Source organism: Eschrichtius robustus, chromosome 15 (assembly GCF_028021215.1).
Source record: "Eschrichtius robustus isolate mEscRob2 chromosome 15, mEscRob2.pri, whole genome shotgun sequence".
Classification (NCBI taxonomy): domain Eukaryota; kingdom Metazoa; phylum Chordata; class Mammalia; order Artiodactyla; family Eschrichtiidae; genus Eschrichtius; species Eschrichtius robustus.
The window spans coordinates 76,215,822-76,239,926 of NC_090838.1; the positions used below are offsets into that span (position 1 = coordinate 76,215,822).

Below are 24,105 nucleotides of genomic sequence, written 5' to 3' on the forward strand. Positions count from 1 at the left end.
CAGTTGCATCCCTACCTATATGTTGGAATATTTTAATCTTTTTTTTCCCATCTCTTTTGTTTCTCCATGTACACCTGTACTGGTACAAAAGCTTCTCTGAGCTAAACAGAAGCTACCTAGCATTTCTGCAGATGGAACATGCAAGGAGTCTGATTAGCTTGGCTCAGGTGGATCTTCAGTTTAGATTTAGGTAACTAGTTAATTGGATTAAAAAAGTTTTATCTGAGTTTCTGATAGCAGCTATGTGGTGGCCCAGTGAATGCTAGTGGTTCAAATAAATGAAAAAAGAAACACTATCCGTTCCTTCAATTACAGACAGGCCTTTGTTAGAAAAGATTCAAAATGAAAACCCTCAGCTATCTGGCTCCACTTCCCCGTACACCTATATTTCTTTATACAATATTTAGAGAAATTAAATCACATAAGGAAAAAAGCTGAAATCAAAGAAAAATATTTCTAGTGACTTTCATAAGTTCCCACCCTTTCCATTTTCTCCCTCTTCCTCATAGCCCTAAGGTTGGGCAGTGTCCTTCAGAAGGTTACCCTGGAGTCTTGCAAAGTTGTAGTCACCAAGTTAAAAAATAAAGTCAATTATGATTATTAATTTGAACTTGCCTAATGAAAGTGGACTTAAATTTGTAAACACGTGAAAAAAAAAATCAAGTAATTGAACAAAAAGGATTTCTGTTTAAGTAGAATTTTGAACCAAGTAGAAGTCCCTTTTTTTCAGGCAGTATGTCCCAAGGAACTGAGGAGTCATAAATTGTGAAAAAGTTTGCAGGAACCCAAGGGCGTTATTTCAACTGATTGGCATGGATCCATCTTGCCAATTAAACCCATGAGAGTGGGCAGTGGTAGAACAGAATCCTTTTAAGAGTATTTTGTTTGGAATTAAAAATGGATTTAGGGGAACATAACTGCCAGCTTTAAGCATTATGTTTTAATTTTAGAGCTGTGGGCACAGTATGCCCCATGTCTGAGCTACTGTCACTGCTGTGATTCTGGAATCAGCCCATTATAAGAAAAAAAGCTTTTGGCCGAGTCCCTGCCTGAGTACCTAGTAGCCCACGCGGTCTATCCATCCCTTAGAGAGGGCCCAGTTGGTGTCTGCCAGCTGCTCTTCGATGTCCTCCTTCTATGTGCCACCTGTGAACTATTCTAGGCATGGTCTCGATTTTCCTTAAGCTTACAGTGATGCTGGTTTACCCTGATTATTATTTTGGTCCCTGCATTAGTCTTTTTTTTCCCCCAAGTTGATAAGCAAATCAGGGCCCAGATGTTTTCCTATGAGAAGCTAATAAATAGTAATCATAACATGTTAGTGTGTTGCTAAACTTAGCAACTCTCTCTCATTCCCCAAACCAATCAATGGACTAATTCTTATTCCTTCACCCTTAATAGCCATCGTAATAATTCCAGCAATGAGATTCAGTGTGCCAACTTGACAAAAGTGTCAATTTTGCTAGCACAATCAAAACATTTTCAAAAGACAACAAAACCATGTATAGAATGCTTTTACATTGGGATGCATATTTAATAGAATGGATTATATAGCAAAGGATTACAAACAAACAAGCAAAACATGTCAATGGGTGGCACATTAAAGGTTGATTTACCAAGATCCTGCCTCCAGATAGGACTACAGAAAAAGCTTCCAGGATTAGTAAGAAATAATTACAGTTGAAGATTCCTCAGCTGTCCCCTTTGTGACCCAATTCCGTACATAAGAACTGTGGCTAAAGGTGGATAGTCATCAGCAAGACCTTGTAAAATCACCATCTACAAAATGTAAACTAAAAAATAGCTGACATATATTGAGTCCTTACAATGTGCCAGGCACTGTTCTAAGTTCTGTCTACAAATGGACCCCATTTAATCCTCATGCCAGCTCTGTGAGATAGAAAAGATGGTTACCATGTCCATTTTACAGATGGGGACATGAAGCCAAGTAATGCACCCACGGCCATGCAAAGTATTGATTCATGGAGGTCCCAGCCCAGGCTGTCCAGCTGTGGGGTCTTGGCTCATAACCCTTCCCCATCCTGCCAATCCATAGAAGCAGTGGATACAGTTGGGTCACCCATATACTAATCTCCTTTGGGGGAGGCAGTTGGGGAAGAAGGAGGGTTCATGTAATATATAGAGGTACTTTGTGGTTTTCAACAGCACCTTTACCACCATGGGGTTGGGGATGGGTGGCATGTACGTCCTTCAGACAGAAAAAAACATCTGTGGTGCATGTCAAAAATAGGGTTCTTGTTTATGGTAGGATATCATCTCTCAGGTCTCCAGCTGTTATGGTTCACTGGAACCTCTTTTTAAAAAGTGCTATTATGTTTAGGTAGCTGGCTTCTCAAAGCATGAATTATAGACTTTCCAAAACATTTACAGAAAAAAGGGAATTTTAAAGCATTCAATTCTTTTTCTCACATCTGCTGATGGGGCCAATTATTTTTAGATTCATTGTAAGAAAACATTTTGAAATCATTTATTTCCAGACTTGAAGCTGCTTTCCTCATAAGGATATGAAGCTATCTATATGGCTACAATTTAAAAATTATGAAATAAAATATCGATTTCCTCCAAATGTTAAGGTTTGTGTTCTTCACATTGAAAACCTATGTCAGAGCTAACAATCCCTGGTCAGATTACCCCTAGGTCAGATTGCCATGCTGCTGTAGAGATGTAGAGACCAGAAAATGATCATACAGCAATTGGGGTTTAAAATACAGAACATAAGCAACTCTGGGACAGCTGAACACAAATGTCATCAGAAACACCAAAGTCAGAATCAAAAAGGCCAGAAGGAGAAGAGCAGAGGTAGAAGAGAGCTCAAAAACACTCTGAAAGGTGATCTTTGGACAAGCCCCCTGATCACAGTTGTATATTCAAGCTATCTGTACCTTAGGAAATTCCTGTTACAGCAGTCCTGAATGTCAGGCCACCACATATTTATTTAATCTCCTGGAAAACACTCATTAGTCCAAGTTCAAGGGACATGATTTTATCCTTGCAAATAGTTCTTAAAATATCACTATCAGCAAGCTCTTTCCTTACAAAGACACTATTCAGATCATGGAGTAGTTTAATTGATTCCTGTGAGCCAGCATGTGGTCGACGGTTCACGCATGAACACAAGCTTGTGGAGGAGGCCAAGCTTGATGTCTCTCTCACTAGCAAGTCTAGATCACAGAAGGAGTCCAGTAGCTTGATCAATATTGATTAATCAAATAACACGCTGTACTGAGCAGAGGGGTCTGTAACACATGTATGAATAGGAAACCGCTCAATTAAGTGGAAGCTTCAGCTACGGATTTGTTCTCTTCTGCTGATTTCTCCAGGCCCCAGAAGTCAAGGAAAAGTGGGAAGGGGAAGGATACATAGCAATGTCTGAGTCTCAGGAGAATGTCTGAGACATTCAAGAGAATGTCTACTTTTGGTCCTGTCTCTGACACCTCCTGTCCTAGGCAATGAGAATGCCATGTAGAATCTTGATCCTGACACTGGAAGATCCAATATAGGATTATAAAAAAATTCTATCATATTTTCCAGGATGAAACTCCTAAGCAGGAACATTTGGAAGATTTTCAAAGATGATGATTCAAACAACAAGGATTTTTTTTTTTTTTTGAATGTCCTTTCAGCTTACCCAAACATTTCAGAACATCCATCCTAACTGCAGTCATTTAGTTCAGCTGATTCCACCTCCTATCTGTGTTTCGAGTGCATTCCTTCCTCTCCACTGCCATTGGCACTGCTTAATTGCTTTTCACGAAAATTATGGTCACAGCCTCATAACCAGTGCCTTGATCCCAGGCTCCCTGCCTTCAGCTCACTGTAGTTCCAGCAGTCTCTTAGACCAGTATTCGCACATCTTCATGACTTTGCACTTGATGTTACTTCTGCCTGGAATGACCCCTTTCCCTCCTTTTAATTTTTTTCTTCCAGTAAAATTAACAATTTTTCCAAATGTCCTCCCTCCCTCCTTTTTTTTTTTTCCTTTTAGGAAAATTCACAATTTTTCCTACAAGGCTTAGCTTAAATGTCACCTTATCATCACAACTGTATCCAATTTTTATAAACAGGGTTTATTCAGTAGGCTCCTAAATCATTTTAAAATAGCTCTAGTATGACACTTTTTGCAGTAGATTTAAGTTGTTTATGTGTTTTTGCTTGTGCCCGTGTCCTGATATTCTTTGTTTCCTCAAGGCATATCTTAGCGCCCAAAATAAAGTAAGCTGCTACCACACAGGTGTTGAAGGGATGAAGAATCCTCTGTATGCAGCTATCCCACCCCAAAATATCCCAGTCATCAACTTCCCTCTGTTCTAAACTCTCATGTCTTTGCTTCTGTTGTTTTAAGAACAAGATTTGTTAGCTTAAAAAGTCCATTTTTACTGTGATAATAACAGCTTTTTCCATTTTAAGAGAGCTTCTATGCTTTAACCCAGATGTCTCCTCTTGCTGGGCTGGCTTTAGAAAAGTCAGCTCAAGAACCTGCCAAAATGCAGATACAGGTATCCCCCACTTTCTGAAAGTCCATTTTATGTCATTTTGCTTTTATGAAATACCTACATTAGTTCCTGTTTTTGCTAACTGAAAGAAATCTGGAGGATTTTTGCTTTTACAAAAAAAAAAAAAAAAAAAAGAAAAGGTAAAATGCAACATCTGTCCAGCATTTTGCAGCCAGCTCTTATACAGGCCGTGGGCACCCCGAGTAGCGAGAGTGGCGCCACCAAGCTCCTTCTCCGGGAACTACACTCAACATCTCAGCATTCAGCTGCCATAGCTTTGAACTGTGTTTATAAGCATCTGTGTTTTATCTTGGTTTATTTTCTGAATCCATTGGCAAGATGCATCATAAGGTAGTTGCTTCTTCGGTTTATAGCATTTCGGCTTGCAAAAGGTTACGTAGGAATGCTCTACTTTCGGATAGCGGGAGAAACCTGTATATGGCTCCATCTTGAGAGATTCTGATTTCAGGTACAGATGGTGGTAACTTAAACTCTGTATCATGATAAGCTTTCTAGGTAATTGTGATGTTCTGGCAGGTTTGAATTCCACTGCCTTTGTTTCTGATGGTGGGAACTTTTAGATCTCATTACAGTCCTTTGGAAGGTTTACTTGAGGATTCCAGAAGCCCTCCAAGTTCTCGCCAATCCATTTGGCATCTTCTAGACCTCACCACTTCACAGATACAATACCTGTTTCAAGGGAGGGAGAATCCAAGCTTGAGCCTCTTCTCCCCATGGGCCAAGATTAGAAATGGATGGTCTACTTGTTCATTGTGCTGTGTTGAAGGGCTTGGCAAGATCTGTGCTTTCTGGGGCAGGGCCAAGTGGAGGTGAAGGGGAATGAGGCAGTAGCCTATGGCACATAATTTTAGGGAGAACCAAAAAACTGAGTAATCAATATAAATAATATTTTCTGCAGTATTTTAAAAAATTGAAATTAATGCAAAAAAATTCATGATGAGCATCTTATCAACATTGTAAATAAAGACAGGATCAGTAGCAAGGCAGTGCAGAGTTATATTGAAGCCTGAAGCAAAAGAAAAACCCAGGAATACTGATCCTGTTTTTATTTACAGCGTTGCTGTTTTGTTTATGATGGGTGACTCTCCTTAGTCTTGGCTCTGCTCCAGAGCTTCTATCTCTTAATGTCTTTACTGCACATGCTATATGAGAGAGTTTACCCCCAAAGTCTCAATGTCAGGCTGTTTTCTTTTTTCTCCTACATTAGTGGCAAAAGGGCTGACTTTTAAATTTTGTGATGAGATGACACCTTGGACTCCAGATTTGAAGACCTATTTGAATTGTGGTGTCTGTTAGGTTGTCTTGCTCCAAATGCATTTCTTTCTGATGTTTATCACATTGATAAGAGCTTTTTTATGGCACTCTGAAGTGCTTCAGAGAAAATGGAGAGCATTTTAATACTGCTGATTTACTCTTTCAGGTCTACAGTAATTTCCTTACAGCCTCATTATAAGGCTTGGCTTAATTTACTCTACACATAATGTTTACTGATGCACATATGGTGCCACATTTCAGGAAACTGTACCCAGAACAGGTATTTTTGTCAGGCTGGAGCATGGAAAATTTCCTTCATATACAGAAAAAAAGGTAAGAAATTTAGTCATCTCAACAAAGAATGTCCTCCAACGAGAAGGAGAAAAATCGCACTCATCTTTAACTTCAGAAAGAAGGATACAGTCTCTCATTTTTTTTATTGGAGTATAGTTGCTTTACAATATTGTGTTAGTTTATACTGTACAGCAAAGTGAATCAGCTATATGTATAGATGTATCCCCTCATGTTTGGATTTCCTTCTCATTTAGGTCACCACAGATCATTGAGTAGAGTTTCCTGTGCTATACAGTAGCTTCTCTTTACTTATCTATTTTATACATAGTATCAATTGTGTATATATGTCAATCCCAATCTCCCAATTCATCCCACCCCCCCCTTTCACCCTTGGTATCCATATGTTTGTTCTCTACGTCGTCCGTGTCTCTATTTCTGCTTTGTAAATAAGGTCGTCTATACCAATTTTTTCAGATTCCACATATATGCGTTAATATACGATGGATACAGTCTGTTTAAATGCTTATTTTAAAAGCTGAATGATGATTATATGATTATATGTGCATAAAGATTTGCAGTTACCCCTAAAATCAGAGGGGGGATAGGAGTAGGGGAAAAGGAGAGGTAGGAAAAGAAAGGAATAATATCTTCTGAGCTTATTTCTCAACCAGCTTTGAAAAAAGAGAGGTGGATTCAGTGGTCCTGGACTCATAAACTCTTAGAAGTAAAGGGACCTCTAAGGTCTTTTCTCAGGGCAAAAGGTCTTTCTTCAGCATCCTTAACACCACCTGCAACAGCCTCTGCTTTAGATATGGGAGCTTATCCCTTTACCCAGCATCTGGTACCATTACTGGGCAATTTTAGTAGCTAGGAAATTGAGTTAAGATCAGTGATTTTGTAATTATCAACCATTGATGTTGGTTTTGTGCTGCAAAACTGATTTTTTTTCTACTTTGTCTAAGTTTAAGGCCCAGATAAATGCTTCAGTAAAGAACTCTATTTAAAGTTTCAAAGACCTACAAATAGTGATTATTATTGCATATGAATTCATGGCTTCACAACCACTTGGCTTGCCTTTCCATAACTCTGAATGCTAAGAGTGGTTAGGCTTAGGAACCGAGCAGCTGCTGCTGTCTTGTCATTGAAAGCTGAAATAGCCAACTCTGTTAATCATCTGATCCATTGTTCCTATTTGTATTTGGTTATGTATGAAGGTCAAAAAAGCAAAGCTGAAACCCACTGAAACTGTTGGACATTTGCTTAACAAGTGTCCATTCTCTCCTTGACACTTTATCTACAATTTGATTCTACAATCTATTATTATCAAAAGATTTTATTTTTACAGAGTTGCATTTTGAAGCTATGACAGTGAAATTACATTTATTACTGATATAAAGCTGGTAAGTTAGTGAACCCAAGTGGACTGATTCTGAAGCCTGTCCTTTTAATGACTGTAGTTGTTAAAGTTGATACACTTTGGTCTTAGTTTTTATTAAAATTCCATTAATGGGAAGACTATAAGGTAAATATCAATTAATAATGTCTTGAGATCCTCAATAATAATCAAAATAATAGCTTTCCTCTTTAATATCATCATTTTTTTTCTTCCTTAAATCATCCATATCTGTGGCAAGCCCCTTGCAAGACACTGAACTATGAATGAGATTTTGATAATTATTTTCCTAATTAATCACAGGGGAAAAAAGTAAAGGACTTTCATTTTAGCTGGAGTGGGGGATAGCTGATTAAATGCAAATCGAGAGACTAGCTGACCTGCCTGGTATATTCAGTAAGAAAGAGATGAATGGATTGTGCCCCAGTGTTCTAGGGTTAGAGAGAAACCATTTGTCTTGAGGGCTTTGGTGATAAGAGGGGATTTTCCATCTGATCCAACCATAAGTGCTTGTCAGAAGTTTGGGTGAATAACCAATCTCAGTACCTCCTCTCTCATTCCACAATTTCTTGTTTTTTCATGAGTACATCAATCCTGTTAACTTTTAAGGGCAGTACTTCTATACCTTTATTTGATTCCTTCAATTTCAGTGAAGATCAAGCTGCCTTTAAGTAGCTGCAGTCGGAGTTGCAGCTGCATGAAGGGGGTGACAGAGAAGTTGAAGTGTACCTTTGGTCAAGGCTAGCTGGGAGGTCCATGCAGGTGAACATGGGTGAGGGAGGGCTCAGAGTCACAGGGGCAGGAAGAAGGCAGCACTAATGAACCATGCCGACTGAGCAGATTTCCCTCAGCCCCTCCTTTGAAATCTGAAGGCTTAGATCATTGTGACCCTGAGGCTGTAGCCATAGATGCCATAATAACCAGGTGAAAGTAGATCACTTGTGACTTTCATTGTGTCTGTAAATTACCATAACAACCAGCTTGTCTGTTGCTCTTTGGGTGCATTCTCTGTGTATTTGTCCAGTCTGTAGAAGTACTCTCAATACGTTTGCCAAATTAGGAGGAAATATCAGGATTTGGAGTCCAGTCCAGGTCAGAAAACCTACTGATGTAATGAGCAGGCTGGGCAACCCAACTAGATACCCTCCTAGTCCACAGAATTTTTAGGAAAAGTCAACAGCCATTCCTCTGTTCTTTGCCTCAAAGTGTCTGCTAGAAACGGAATTTCTTAGACACCATTGAAATAACCTATGTTTTCTAGCAGAACATGAGGCAAAGAGAATAAAAGTCAACTTGGTCAAGTAAAGCAGTCAGATTGGCCCCTTGGGGACTCTTGAGGCCATTTCTAGCCTCCTTATTTCTCTTCTTAAGCAGGTAACTGCTGGGTACTGCAGATGCTCAGTTCTAAGTAAAGAGTGGGTGAATGGAGCTTGAAATAGCCAGGGATTTGCAGTACTAGTGAAGCAACAGAGTGACATGGACAGAGTGATCGGGTTGCAAGACTTAAAATCCATGGATGAAACCACATAAAACAGGTGCCTGCAAACCTGTGGCCCAAATCTGGCCTTCTGCCTGTTTAGGTAAAGAAGTTTTATTGTCAATTTTTGTTCTCTAATGGCAGAGTTGAGTAGTTGTGGCAGAGACCAAATGGCTGCAAAGACTAAATTATATATTGTCTGGCCTTTTATAGGAAAAGTAGGGCAACCCATGCTCTAGAAGTAAAAGTCTGCTTGAGATGAAACAAATATGGTGTAAGAATCCAGATCTCCTGCAAAACTGAAAGACCTGAAGTCTGACTGTCTCCTGCCTTTCCCTTAAACAGTGATAGCATCAGTCATGTTATAGGATTTCCACAAGCTTAGAAATGTGGAGTAATCATTAGGGCTCCGTCTGAAATGAAGCCCCTCTAGGGAAAAATTCAGCAGCTGTTGGAAACGCTGTGCAATAGTTAAAGACAGGAGGTGAAGAAGTATAGTGTACGGTGGCAGAGCTCGTGAGAGAGAAGTTAACTCAGAGGTACACGATTATCTATAACTGGATTAGAGCAAGGGAGCATGGGTGAAAGGCTTTCTTTTTTAGGAAATGTGATGGGCTCTTTGATGACCACAAATGGTCAGAAGTTTTAGAGGTTCATTTACAAGTGACATCTGTACCAACAGTAATTGCTTATCATCCATCTTCCCTTACCCAACAGCATCTTATCCCCCCAAGTTTCCCATCCTGCTCAAGTGAACTGTAAGTGTCACTCATCTGATACCTGGAGTGGGAACTGGTAAGTTTTGCATGGGATCCTCCCAGAGGCTCTTGTATTTACACTGGGGATTCTTCTGAGACCCACAGGACTAGTGTTGTAATGTGGAATGGCCAGAAATATGGAAGTATGGGGCCACATGATTCTATCTGGTACAAATCCTGCCACACTGTGGCAGGTGTGTAGAACTGACCCCACTAGAAAGAAATATGGTTTTAGAGAGTTGTTCTCCTCTGTATCTTGCTCTTAATACACTTTTTATAGGCTTCTACTGTTAGTCTTCTATAAAACCATCCATTCAATGATTATCTCTCTCAATTGCCAATTCAGTTGGTGCAGGGGGCATCAAATCTTTCTTTGAGCAATATTTCATAAAATTCCTAAGAGTCCTTGCTAGAGTTAACTTATCTGATACAACTCTTGGCTTTCTCACATTGGATTCAAGCAGCTTATGCCCATTCAATACCAATTAATCAATGGCAGATAATAAATACTCAGAATGAAATATCCAGCTATCTAAACTTAGATCCTTCTTTGTGATAAGCAATGCCTGAGGAGATATAATGCTGGGGGTAAATGGTTGACTAGGTGTGGGAGTGAAGGATGGAAAAAAAGATCATCTTTGTCAAATTGGGATTTGTGAATTTGAACAGCCAGATTCATAAACACATAGACCTTAAGTAAAATAGCACTATTCTTGGAACCGGAAGACCTGACTCTAGTATTTTCTATGTGTAACTAGTGGACCCTCCCTTTCCTCATCTATCAGGATATAACAAAGAAAATGATGCTTGCCCTGCAAACCACATCTGTCACCCTTACCATGACATTATAAATAAGGTCAAATGAAATAATGTCTAGGAAATTTCTCTGCAAGCTATAAAAGTGAACATGCACAGGATTAATATTAAGGACAATAAGCAGCCGGAAACTGAGTAGAACTTCCAAATACACAGAATAATCCGTCTGCTTTTCAATGTGGGTTAAGGGCTCTGCACAAGGTGTTATACTAGAAATATCTGTTCCACCTTCACCTATGCTACCTAAAATTCCACCCTTTTGAAATACCAAACCTTCCAGGTTAACAAACTGCATATTTGAAAGTATGTCTGTTCTGATGGAGGGGTGGAGAAATCCTGGGAGAACCTTTCTAAGTGAGAAAAAGTCTTTAGTAATATGATGTGAAGGAAGTTAACAAATCTGGACTCTTTTAGGGTGTTCCCTAGGCCAGCCTCCAATACACTGAATAGGAGGAACTCATGCTTGCCTCTAAGCAGCGTTTATGAGGCCAGTCAAGTATATGTGGTTAAGTTGATCACTGTAGCTTTATTAGTAATTGGGAATTGAGGTAATAGAGGAATTTTTAGCAGTGAGTGAGAGTAGATGATTTGTCTTATTTTTCTTTGTGTCCCTGGTCAAACATAGTGCTTGGTACACCCTGAACTCTTCAAATGCTAGTAGAAGGAATGAATGAGTGAACACCAATTACTGAGTAGAGGCAGTGGAATAAAGAAAGAGATAAAGTATATTTTTTCCTCTCTGTGAATTTCTTACTACTCTTATAATAAGGTCCCTTCCTCCTTTGAGCTAATTGCATTATTACTTACCCCATTTCATTTTTGTGCATTTATTCTTATTTGTTTTCTTTGGTCTAACATTTAAATCTCTTTAATACAAATGTGGCATTTGTGTAGATTTTTCTTTATGGATCCTTTTTTCCCCTTGTGAAATCAGAAAAAGATGTTGAAATGCACAACTGAAGACAGATTATTACGGGGCCTTTATTACCTTTACAAGAATGAACAACTAGAATCAAGAATGTATGATGGGGAAAGGGTAGTTTCTTCAATAAATTGTTAGGAAAACTGGATATCCACATACAGAATAATAAAATGGGACTCCTGTCTTACACCATATACAAAAATCAACTCAAAATTGATTAAAGACTTGAACATAAGACCTGAAACCATAAAATTCCTAGAAGAAAACATAGGGGATAAGCTCCTTAAAAGTGGTCTTTGCAATGAGTTTTTGCATTTGACACCCAAAGCAAAGGCAACAAAAGCAAAAACAAACAAACAAACAATCAAAAACAAGTGAACTACATCAAACTAAAACCTTCTGTACAGCAAAGGAAACCATCAACAAAATGAAAAGGAAACTTATGGAATGGGAGAAAATATTTGCAAATCATATATATGATAAGGGGTTAATATCCAAAATATCCAAAGAACTCATACAACTCAACAGCAAAAAAAGAAACAATCCCATTAAAAATGGACAGAGAACCCAAATAGTCATTTCTCCAAAGAGACATACAAATGGCCAACAGGTACATGCTCAACATAGCTAATCATCAGGGAAATGCAAATCAAAACAACAATGAGATATCACCTCATACCTGTTATGATGGCCAGAGATAACAAGTGTTGGTGAGGATGTGGAGGAAAGAGAACCCTTGTGCACTGTTGGTGGGAATATAAGTTGGTGCAACCACTGTGGAAAACAGTATGGAGATTCCTCAAAAAGGTAAAAATAGAGCTACCATATGATCCGCTCCTCCACTTCTGGATATATATCCAAAAGAAATGAGAACAGAATGTCAAAGAAATATCTGAACTCCCATGTCCATGCAACGTTATTGACAATAGTCAAGATATGGAAGCAATCTAAGTGTCCATCAACAGATGAATGGATAAAGAAGGTATGAGATATATATAAAACACACACACACACACACACACACACACACGAAATGGAATATTATTCAGCCATGAGAAAGAAGGAAGTTCTGCCATTTGTGACAATATAGATGAGACTTGAGGGCATTATGCTAAGTCACATAAGCCAAACTGAGAAAGACAGATACTGCATGGTATCACTTATATGTGGAATCTTAAAGAAAAAAGTCAAACTCGTAAATATGGAAAATAGAAAAGTGGTTGCAGGGGCTGGAGGATGGGAGAATGGGGAAAGGTTGGTAAACAGGTACAAACTTTAACCTATGAGATGAATAAGGTCTGAGAGTCTCATGTAAATAATAAAGTGACTGTAGTTAACAACACTGTACTGTAAAATTGAAATTTTCTAAGAGAGTATAACTTAAAGTTCTGACCAAGAAAAAAAAAGGTATGCGAGGTGATGGATATGTTAATTAACTAGATGGGAGGAATCCTTTCACAATGTATATATATCAAATCACCACGATGTACTCTTTAAATATCTTACAATTTTATTTTAATCTCAATTTTATCTCAATAAAACTGAAATTAGAGAAAGAATGAATGTCTACCCATTAAAAAGATTTGCAGAGATGTCCTTTCATTGGTTAGATTAAAATTGGGCATACAGCCTTCAAAGTCTCATCCAAGTTTAAGCGTCTCTGATTCTCGTTGGCTGGGGAGAGCCATTTTTTCTTGAACTGTCTTTTTCAGAGAACTGTTTCATATTCATCAAATGGTTGCAGATTTTTAAACTTTGTGCAAAACACTTTTGCAGTATCTATTTGAAAGTGGCTCAATACACATCATACCTTCCTCATGTCCCACCTCATTGGCAGACCATTTTGGTCATTTTTGAGACAGTTTATTCCTCTTCCTGAGTTTGTGAGTTAAACTCTATCCTTTAATCACTCTGTCCTCTTATGAAATAAGAAAGTGAATTGTTAGAATAGTTGTGATCCATCAACTGTATTTCTTTTGGTTTGCTGAAGAAAATGTAGTTGTTTACATTGATGAATAGCCCTAATTGGGTAAAATAGACTGGTAGTGCTGAGCTAATACCTTTAAATGTCTTGTCTTAGGCAATTAATATTCCCTTGTCACACATACATTTAAACAGTTGGACGAAAGCCTTGTGTTCTTGACTCCTGTCAGACTTAATGAATGATTTTGTCAAGTCATTCCTTTCTGCCCTGTTTGATTGATAGCTAAATTTTGGTCTTCTAGCTTATGTAAAAAGTGTTAACTATGCCTTTCAGCTTGTAGGCAAGGGCATTTAAACCATTCTAATAGTCAATTTGCAGAGGAATTACATTGCCTGTTTACTGGAGGGGTCAAAACTATTCATCAGAGACACAAATCACAGGGCTCATGAGCTAATGAAGGCAGTATTTATGAGTCCCTGCACTTGCTGGATGATACCAAGTTCAAGGTGTCCCTGGTCCTGGCTGCTTAGGACTCTGGCTCTCAATTTTGGATGTGCCTTTGCTCATGGACTATGTAATAGATAGATTATATTTAGGATGAATATGATTTGATCCTAAAACTCTTAAGAATGAGAAAAAAAACTAGAATGCTAGATTGTCACAGTACTAACCTTCATCTGCACCTTTCAAAGATATCTCTATAATAATGCAGATCCCTTCTAACCTCTGTCACCACCTGGCTTATAGATTTTCATACATACCATAATTACCATCTGAAAGCAGAGGAAGTGGATCCCAATCATTTCTGGGAGGACTGTCACTTCTGTTGACTTGAGCATTTGTTGAGAATCTGACAATTTACTGTTTTAAAACACTTTGACCAATAAGTTTTAATAAGATAGTTACATAAAAGCAAGTATGACACATGGACATGTTTTTGCAGTAGACATATCTTGACCCATGAGTCCTCCATTATTTTTTCTTTACAGACTCATAAAGCTCCAGGAAGTCACAGAGTCTCATATTGAGTATACAGGAGGTCCCTTTCAGCTCCTGGAATGGGGATTCATTAGGACTCAGCATCACTTCTGCCTCTGGAGGGACAACTTACTCCCTCTTGGGGTATCCATCTGTCCCTGGGTCTGCTTCCCATCCTCTCTACTGGGGTTTTCTTTTTTTTTTTTTTTCTTTTATTATCCTGGGGGAGTCTTCTAGAATTCTTCATGCACTTCACTCATCATCCAGAAAGCTGGATCACCTATGTTCCTGGAATTTTATGCACCATCAGTATCTATATACCTTTGCTTTCAGTCAATAATGTATGCAAAGCTGGAAAAATTTAGACAAAGGAGAGGTTGCATATACTAGTAGTTCAGAGCATGAACTCTGGGGCCAGCCTGGGTTCAAATCCTGCCACTGCCACTTATCAGCCATGTGAACGTGGACAAGTAACATTCAATTGCCTCAATTTCCTCACCTATAAAATGGAGAAAATAGTACCCAGGTCTTTTCAGAGAAATAAATGAGTTATTCCAAGCATTTAGAACAGTGTCTGACACCAAATAAGCATTAAAGTCTGCTAATATGACATAATAATTTTCCCCAATCCTTTCCTCCTCCCCTTTTTGCCACCTTTTCTCCATGGCCCACTGCTGCAATCTGCTTCTGCCTTCTGTGTGCACCCTCCATTCCACCAATCTCTCTTTTGCTTCCTTGTATTGCCTCCAGCGATTATGGGCTCCATGTTCTGCTAACATTTTTACCAGCACTAAGGAAAGCTGCTGTACATGCTGGATTGAGGCCATCTGGAGATCCATGATGACCCAGCACTGCCTGGGATCCTAAGGCAATATTTCATTCTCTCTTCCTATGAAAGCAATTGCCCTTGCCTACTGTGGAGTAAGAAGGGGACTTTGGTACGGTCCTGTGCATACTGGGACAGAAAATGGAGCCAGCAGAAGAAGCCAAGTACCTGCTGCTATTCTTCAGGATGATCCCTGACCAACCCTTCCCTGTCTTAGTCCCCATGACTTGTCTTTTCAGTACAGTTTCAAACTAAATAATTTGTTAAATCTATAAAAATAAGAAATTGCAACTGTGATGTTTTAAAGCATAGCCCAGAGCTTATTATTTTACATGTAGAGCAGACTACTGTTAATCCAGCACTTTTGGCCAAAGAACTGAGTTAGAATGACACCAACTAGCCAACTGACTGATCAGAAATTTATTTTGATGGTGTCTCCCCCCAAAAATGGTTCAGTGACCACAAAAACTTATTCTAGTTTAATATGTATGTTATCAGTCATCTGTTGTCACAATAGTGCAGTATAATATCTCAATGACATGCAGAAGTAGCATTTGTTGCTCAGTAGTCTAGGGTGGTCACCTTAGTCAAGCCTTCTCATGTGTATGGGCTCAGGTGCTCTTCACTGACCTAAGATGGTCTTGATGGGAATGACTGAGGTGACTTAGTTCTATTCCACATGTTTGTCTCCCTCCTCCTGGGACAAGCAGTCTAGCCTAGGCATGTCCTGCTCAAGAGAATGGCAGAGAACTAAACCAAGCAAGTCCACTAGACCAAGCAAAGTCACCCCTGCATGCATCATGATGGTCAACATCCATTGACCCTAAGCATGCCACATGGCCCAGCCCAGAACAAGAGAAGGCAGACAATACAGAGTTACATGGCAATGGGCTTGGGTACGAGGAGGGTGAAGAATGGGGCCATTCATATAACAAATCTACTACAGTTATCTACTCAGTGCTTTTTACTCCATCAGCAAGGTATGTATCAACTGTTACCTTGACTACATCAGCACTCCTAGAGGAGAAATCTAGAGGGCATGGACTGTTTATCTGACTAAACTAAACCATCATGTGTTTGTTATTTAGGGCCATGCACATTGGTGTTTCTAATGATGACAGTTGTGCTTTGAATTGATCCAGTAGGGCCTAAACTGGGGAGAGGGGTATATGGAGAAAAGCATGAAGCCTGATAAACTGTTCTTCTTCTTTTTTCTTTTTTTTAAAGAAGTAATTGGTTTCATTAAGGAAAGAAGCTAGTATCCCAATTAAAATGATTTTGCTTCACAGAAGATAGTGCCATCAGGATAATGAATAGAATGACCAAAGGATTTTATGTGTTTCTCATAAAGAAAACAAAATAAAGGGAAAAAAAAGTGATTATTCTCTAAATGCTCTTGCACAAGCTTCATAGGTATGCCTCTGCTCTCCCCACATCTGCCCCCACCCCCATCCCAAACTGTGAGCAGTGCTGTCATTAGCAGTGGACTGTGTGCATTGGCAGCACCTTAGCTTCTTAAAGTGGTTTTGGGTGGATTACTGCACTGACTGATTACCTTAATTGACCTTCAGGCTGACTAAAAGTTGCCTGACTTAATGAGGCTTAATTCTTGTCAAGCCCCTAGGCTAGATGGCTCCTGGCCCAGACACTTTGTTGTTTTGATTTTTCATTTTTAATAACAATTACACCCCAAAGCTTAAGGAAATATGGTAAAATATGTCAGTGATTGTGAAGAGCCCAGAGCAGCTGTATCCATGGAAAGATTTAAGGTTCAAAGTTTTGAGCCCATTTAAAATCACCCTCTACCCTGAATTTGACCTTGATTGGTGTTATCTTACATCATTGTAGTGAAGTGAATACTATTATTCTTAACAAGATTTTTCTAAACATCTGTCTAAATGACAAGACATATTAAAACAATCAGCCATTTGTTAAATATCATGAGCGCAGCCTAGATTTGGGTGTTAACTCTTATTTCTGAAAATCAAGATGGCACTGGATTGTCATGCTTGGAGACAATTCCACCTAAAGGTTGACATGTAAAAACACTTAAATTGCAGGTAAGATTCAGCAAAGAAAGAAAGCTTTCCTTCTGCAGAAGAAATAGGATTTATTGGCATTAGGTATCTGGAACACTGTCTTAAGAAAGATTATGAAATGGTATTTGAGCTCTGAATAAAAGAACACTGTGATCGATTAGTCATGTCTGGTGTAGGCATAGAAAGGAAATGTGGTAGTATACTTGCCATTCCTGTCCCAGACCATAGTTTCTGATATTGTTCCTTACAGACAACCCTTCACTTTTAATTATTTCCTATAAATGTATTTATTTTTTCCACCTTCCACCCATGCTTGAGTACCTGAATTATTGTTCTACCAGATCTATTCTTTATTGGCCATTTTTTGGTTTTGAGTCAGCATCTGAATTCCCTTCCTATGTTTGGGGAATTCCTCATTATATGAATTTTGGTATATAAGAAGCTAAAATGGCCAGAACATTTGTTTTTACAAAATGCTTTCCTCCCAACACCTTCCTCCTTCACCCTTGCAACTAGATGTTTACACATGACCCAGAGTTTGGGTCTGTATTTCACTCAGATAAAAATCAGGTTCATTTGCCTAAGACTTTTCATCAGAAGCTAATGACATAAAGACACAGTGTCCTAACAGTTTTTTAAAATAAATTTATTTATTTTTTAATTTTATTTTTGGCTGTGTTGGGTCTTTGTTGCTGCGTGCGGGCTTTCTCTAGTTGTGGCAAGCGGGGTCTACTCTTCGTTGTGGTGTGCAGACTTCTCATTGTGGTGGCTTCTCTTGTTGTGGTGCATGGGCTCTAGGCACGTGGAATTCAGTAGTTGTGGCGCATGGGCTCACTAGTTGTGGCTCACAGGCTCTAGAGCGCAGGCTCAGTAGTTGTGGCGCATGGATTTAGTTGCTCCGCGACATGTGGGATCTTTCTGGACCAGGACTCGAACCTGTGTCCCCTGCGCTGGCAGGTGGATTCTTAACCACTGCGCCACCAGGGAAACCCTGTCCTAACCTTTTTGAATTCTGTTCTTTCTTTCAACTAACAGGAGAGCTTTTCTGCTTAAAACTTCCAAAATCAGTTTCTAATGCTTGCAACTAAGAACTTAACTGATACAATAGGTCTTCTAGGGCAGTGCTCTTCAAACTTTATTGTGCATAGGAATCACCTGGGCTTTTTATTAAAATGCAAATTCTGATTGAAATGGAGGTCTGGGATGGGCCTGAGGCTTGCTTTTGTAACAAACTCCCAGGAAATGGCAATGATACTGGCCTGGGGCCCACCTTTTAACTAGGAAGAATCAAGGGAAGGAAAGGCAGCCTGAAAGAAGACAGAATTGGCAGGAAAAAAAAGAGATCTGTTTCAACGTGTTCTAGTTAAGTTAGAACAGACCAACTACTATAACTAATAAACTTCAAAATGTGCAACAGCTCCTACAAAATAGAATTGCATTCTTAATCATGTAACAATACTGGGCCAGTGACAGAACACTGGGAAGCTCTCCTCCATGCATTCAGGTGTAGGTTGATTGGGGGGAACAGGGGTTGTACACCATCTTCAATTCATGGCTTCCCAGGTCACCTTGGGGTCATGTCTGTATTCCATCTAGATAAAATTGGAAAAGTGTGCATGAGAAATGTTTCTTTCTTTTTGAAATTTTAAATTATAGAATAAAGCATAGATATAGAAATCCACACACAATAAGCATTATCATTATGCAAACACTCTTGTAACCACTACCCAGGTCAAGAAATAGACTTTGCCAGCCTCCGTAGAAACTCCTTTGTATATTTCCTGCCTCCCTCAAAAAGCAACATTATCCTGACTTTGAGAATGCTCACTTCCTTGTATTCCTTTGTGGTTTTATCACTCTGATATTCATCTTCAGATGATATAGTTTAGGTATGCCCATGTTTTCGGATTTATTTTTTAGTCTCTTAATCTGTTGCAATCCCTTCCATCCCTTTCTTTTGCTTATAATCTATCTGTTGAGGAACCCGGATGGTTTGTACTGTAAGTTTTCCAGAGTTTGCATTTAGCTGAATAGATATGTGTGATGCAGTCCCATATGTTATTCTGTCTTCTATATTTTGTGTAAATCACCAAGGGGATCCAGAGCTTCTACCATGTTCAGGTTTGATCCCTTTGGCATCACCATACTTGGGATTGTGCTGTTTCATCAGAAGGCACATAATGTCTGGTTCTCTCTCTCTTTTTTTAAATTGAAGTATAGTTGATATACAATATTATATAAGTTACAGGTGTACAATATAGTGATTCACAATTCTTAAATTGTTGTATCTTTTTTGTGATGTTTTCAACCACTATTGTTCATTGTCTGATGTCTTAATTCATTAAAGGTTGCAAAATGGTGATATTCTATCATTTTGTCTTCATTTATTAAGTGGACTAAATTTATAGACAGACATTTTCCTCGTTACAAAGAATCTCAGTTCATGTAGGAAAGGCAAGATGTATTCTTGATTCTTCCAAGGTAAATGAATTGGTTCTTTGTCATCCTCTGAAGGTGACCAATTAATTATTATTACTTTTTAGTCATTATAAACTCATTTAAACATATTTGATGGGTTTCAAGCCACTGGAATTTTTATTCTTTGTGATGTTTAAATTGTCTAGTCTTTGGCCAAGTGGGAGCCTCCTGAGTTATTTTTACATGACCCTGGTAGTCTTTGATCTCTTTTTGCTGTCTGGTATAATAAGATATTTCAGGCTATTTGTATATTTCTAGCCTCAAAGAAATTAGAATCAACCATTTCCCTAAGAAGTCCTAGTTTGTTTTAGGGGAAAATTGTATTTCAAGATGTTCATTCCAATGGGCTGGCCATTATTCTTAGACCTTTTCATTGGATAGAACTTGAAAATTGTACGTGTGTGTGTGTGTGTGTGTGTGTGTGTATGTTTTCACTTTAAAATCTCATGTGTTCATACTGATATTTCTACTTCAGATCTAGGATTATAGGGTTTTTCCTTAACCTTTTCTATATTACATCGTCTTTCTTCCACACCAACACTCTGGTTAGCAAGAACACAGGAGATGTGAAATAAACTTTCATAACTGTTTGCTTTATTTTACCTTGAAACACAATAGTGTTAGAATAGCAATCTTCATACTACCATTATAATTAAAATTACATAAGATAGTTAAAATCTTTTCACAAAAAGATCCTATTCCCTTTCTCTTTTCATTTTTACCTCTTCATTGCCAGAGCATACATCCATTTTATATTATACTTTCTCCCATTTGAGTATCCTATATTCTTAGTTCTATAAACATGTATATATTGAATGCTCACTGCCAGTACTTATGTTATGTTTTTGTAGATATTATGTTGATGTTTTTCTAATTATTTTGCCAGGTAAAGTTCGTTCTCTAACAGATTCCCTAAGTCTCATAGGAACAATATTTTCTGAGTTCTTGCATGTTGATCAAATTTGGTCTGTGGCTTATATCCTTGAAAGTCAGTTTTGCTGGTTATAAAATTCTTAGCTCACATTTTCTTCCCTTGAGTATCTTAAATATAGTATTTCATTTTCTTCTGGCAAAAGCTTTGCTGTTGAAAAGTCTGGTGATCATCTGATTTTCTTTCCTTTATAAGTCACATGCTCTATTTGCCTACGTACGTAAGGATTTGCCCCTTTTTTCTTTAGAATCCAGTTTTCTTGGTTGATAGTGTAGGTCACTCTTTTCAAGTACATGATATGCTTTTTCAGAAAATAGTTTATATATATATAATATATATTTCTATATAGAATATATATTTCTGCATTGAATGTATATAGAATATAATTTATATATTTTTTAATAATTATATAAAATAAATATGTAAGTGATTATATAATAACACTTTAATTGAAAATTATATATATATATATATATATATAGAGAGAGAGAGAGAGAGAGAGAGAGAGAGGAAAACTTTCATGAATTAGAGTACTTAGTATTCTTTCTGTTTTCTTGCTTTGATTTTCTTCTTTAGGGACCTCTAGTAGCCATAAATTGAATTTTCTTTGCCTATCTTCAATATTTGTCACCTTTTCTCAAATTTTTTAAATCTCTTTTTTAAAAATTTATTTTGGGTAAAAATTTTTCCTTCTTTTCTCTTTTTATTTCTCTAGAGGCACTTGCTATTGTGTTTATTCATTCTTGTTTAGCCTTCAAATGATTTTTCTTTTATTTAGAATTATTTTCTGAGTTTCATGACCTCATCCTATGATTTCTTCTTTTTCTAATTTATGTTCTTTCATATTTTGCATCAATTTTTAGTGTATTTTAATATGTTTGAAATAGTAAATTACAGTTTTAATTTGTTTTACAGGCATATTTTTCTGGCGTGCTTTCAGTTTGTGTAGAGATAATATATTTTTCTTATAATAATTTTATGTGAGTTTTGGCCTTGATAATTTCAAGTTGCTCATTTTTATGTGAACTCAATCTTCCCGAAGGTTTAGACAGAGGCTAGAAGAGCAAATAGCTCTTCTAGCTTCACAGAACTCTCACTCTTGTTACTTTTGTGTAACATTTAAAAGAACAGTGGCTTAGACACAAAATGACAAATACTGTATGATTTCACTTATATGAATGATCTAGAATAGGCAAATTCATAGAGACAGAGAGTATATTTATCAGGGGCTGGGAGGAAGGAAGCATGGGGAATTTTTGCTTAATGTTTATACAATTTCTATTTGGGGTGATGGAAATATTTTGGAACTATATGGTGGTGTTGGTTGCACAACATAATTTTAAATGTTCTTACATGTGTTCATATGACCAGGAACATAACCAATCCATATTAACTTAATTCATTTAAAATTACATTTGTAAAAGTCACACGAGAGCTAATGTGAAGCTAATTAATGACACTGAATTTTACACTTAAAAATGGTTAAAATGGAAAACTTTATGCTATATATATTTTACTAAAATAAAATTTTAAGATTTAAAAAAAAACAAAACACAGTGGCTTGACTGGTGAGATAGCCTGGCTCTGACAATTGCCCCCACTTTAACTGGACTTTCCCTTTCTTTTATCTCTATTTTCCCCATCCAGTTCAATTTTGATTTCACTCCCAGTAGTTTCTCCTTCATGAGGGTCTCTGTCCTGGAAGAGAGCCAAGCCAGGTCAGTTTCAAGTGTCCACTGCACTGTCCCCTTCAGAGTTTTTCATAGTGGCTTCTGCTACTTGCCACCTTATGATGGCAGGCAAGTTATTTAATTTTTCCAAGTCCTGTTTTCTTCATTTGAAAAACTGGCATAAGACTAGTCCCTATCTCATAGTATTGTTGTGAGGATTAAGTAATGTAATATGTAAAGATCTTGGTTAACCTTAGTTGTCTGGCACATCATATATACCCAGAATATATGAGCTTGCCAATAAAAACATTATTCCCAAGCAGAAATTTAACACACCATGCTAAATGAGTAACTAACTAATGTTAATTTTCCATAGGCTTTGTTATATTTTATATGGTGAAATGTCCAACTCAATCCAGAGTTAAACCAAAACTAAGCTACACATACACACATGCATACTTTATGGTAATTAGTGCAAAAAGGAACCGAGATTTGTGTAAAATTCTCCTCTGACCAATGATAAATGTGTATGTGTATCACCTTATCAAAAGATTTGCCTGAATACTCCTGAATAGGAATATTTGTTTGGAAAATATACACATTGTTTATCATCTTCTCTCATATTTATTTGTATTTGGGGTGTTTTCTCCCTGTATACATTCTGACAGTTATGAACAAAGCAGCACTAAGGTAATTGTTCAGTACAGTATCATTTCATTTTCACGCAGCTGCCCTGCTTTCCATTTTAACAATGTGGGAATGATGTGTAATTATGCACTGTTAGAAATGTGGGTATGTTTATTCTAACTTACCCTGAAGAATAATTGTCAGTACTTCTTTCTGGAGCACAGCAACTATATCATCATGACACCTGGGCAGACACATTTTTGATATCATTAGATGTTTCATGTTTCCACTTCCATTAAATACAAACAATGGATCTATAAAGGGTAGGAGACTGCAGAGTGGTAAGGTTTTAGGGTGGCTTCAAGGCCCAGTTCACCTAAAGTTCTCCCCACCTGTTGAATGGTGCCTAGATTTCTCCTTTTTCTAAAGAGCCCAAGTTTTTGAGCTGAATCAAGATTCAAAACCTGAAGGGAGACATTTGGCCAATGAAGGATGAGAGCAGAACTTTGATAAGGAGAGCCTATAATGTATTGAGCTACAGGCCATGCGTAGGTCAACTTTCAAGTTGACCTGCAATACAGTTAATTCAGAATCATTCATCAGTCATATCTCTTTGCCTTCCTTTGATGTGATAAGCACCAGCAAGATTAAAAAGAGTGTTGGAACATTATGCCTGTGGACAATGAGAACTGGGACTTTAGAAAAACTATTTCCAGGCAGTGATATAATTCATATGGCTAAACGAGTAATACACTCAAATAGACAATTCCTCTGTTCCTTAATTGTGTGTGTTTCTGTTTTTGTTTTCACTGTAGCTTCGGAAAGCAGTGATGGATCACATATCTGATTCTTTCTTGGAAACCAACGTCCCTTTGCTAGTTCTCATTGAGGCTGCAAAAAGTGGGAATGAGAAGGAAGTGAAAGAATACGCCCAGGTTTTCCGCGAGCATGCCAACAAGCTGGTGGAGGTAAGTCAAGAGAGGCCCAAGACTAGAATTTTTCAGTAGGGTTAATCTCTACATATGTCTCTTGGAATTTCAACAGGCCGTCCTTCTATGGTTTTCCTGGATCTTTCTTTTATCTTCTGTTGACTCCATCCCTTGCAAAGGAAACAGGTTTTCAGTAATCTCTCCTCTATTAGACAATTCTAAACGTGTTCTGAAACATGTCTGCTAATTTTCCT

At 37.9% G+C, this 24,105-nt stretch overlaps 1 protein-coding gene across 1 annotated transcript in view; it reads left to right on the forward strand.

Moving 5' to 3' along the window:
* The window catches only part of CTNNA2 (catenin alpha 2), a 1,055,603-nt gene that overhangs the window by 802,944 nt on the left and 228,554 nt on the right, over positions 1-24,105 (forward strand). Inside the window, exon 9 of the mRNA XM_068564030.1 lies at positions 23,738-23,890. Coding sequence (XP_068420131.1) covers positions 23,738-23,890 — 153 coding nt within the window. The remainder of the gene's footprint in view (positions 1-23,737; positions 23,891-24,105) is intronic.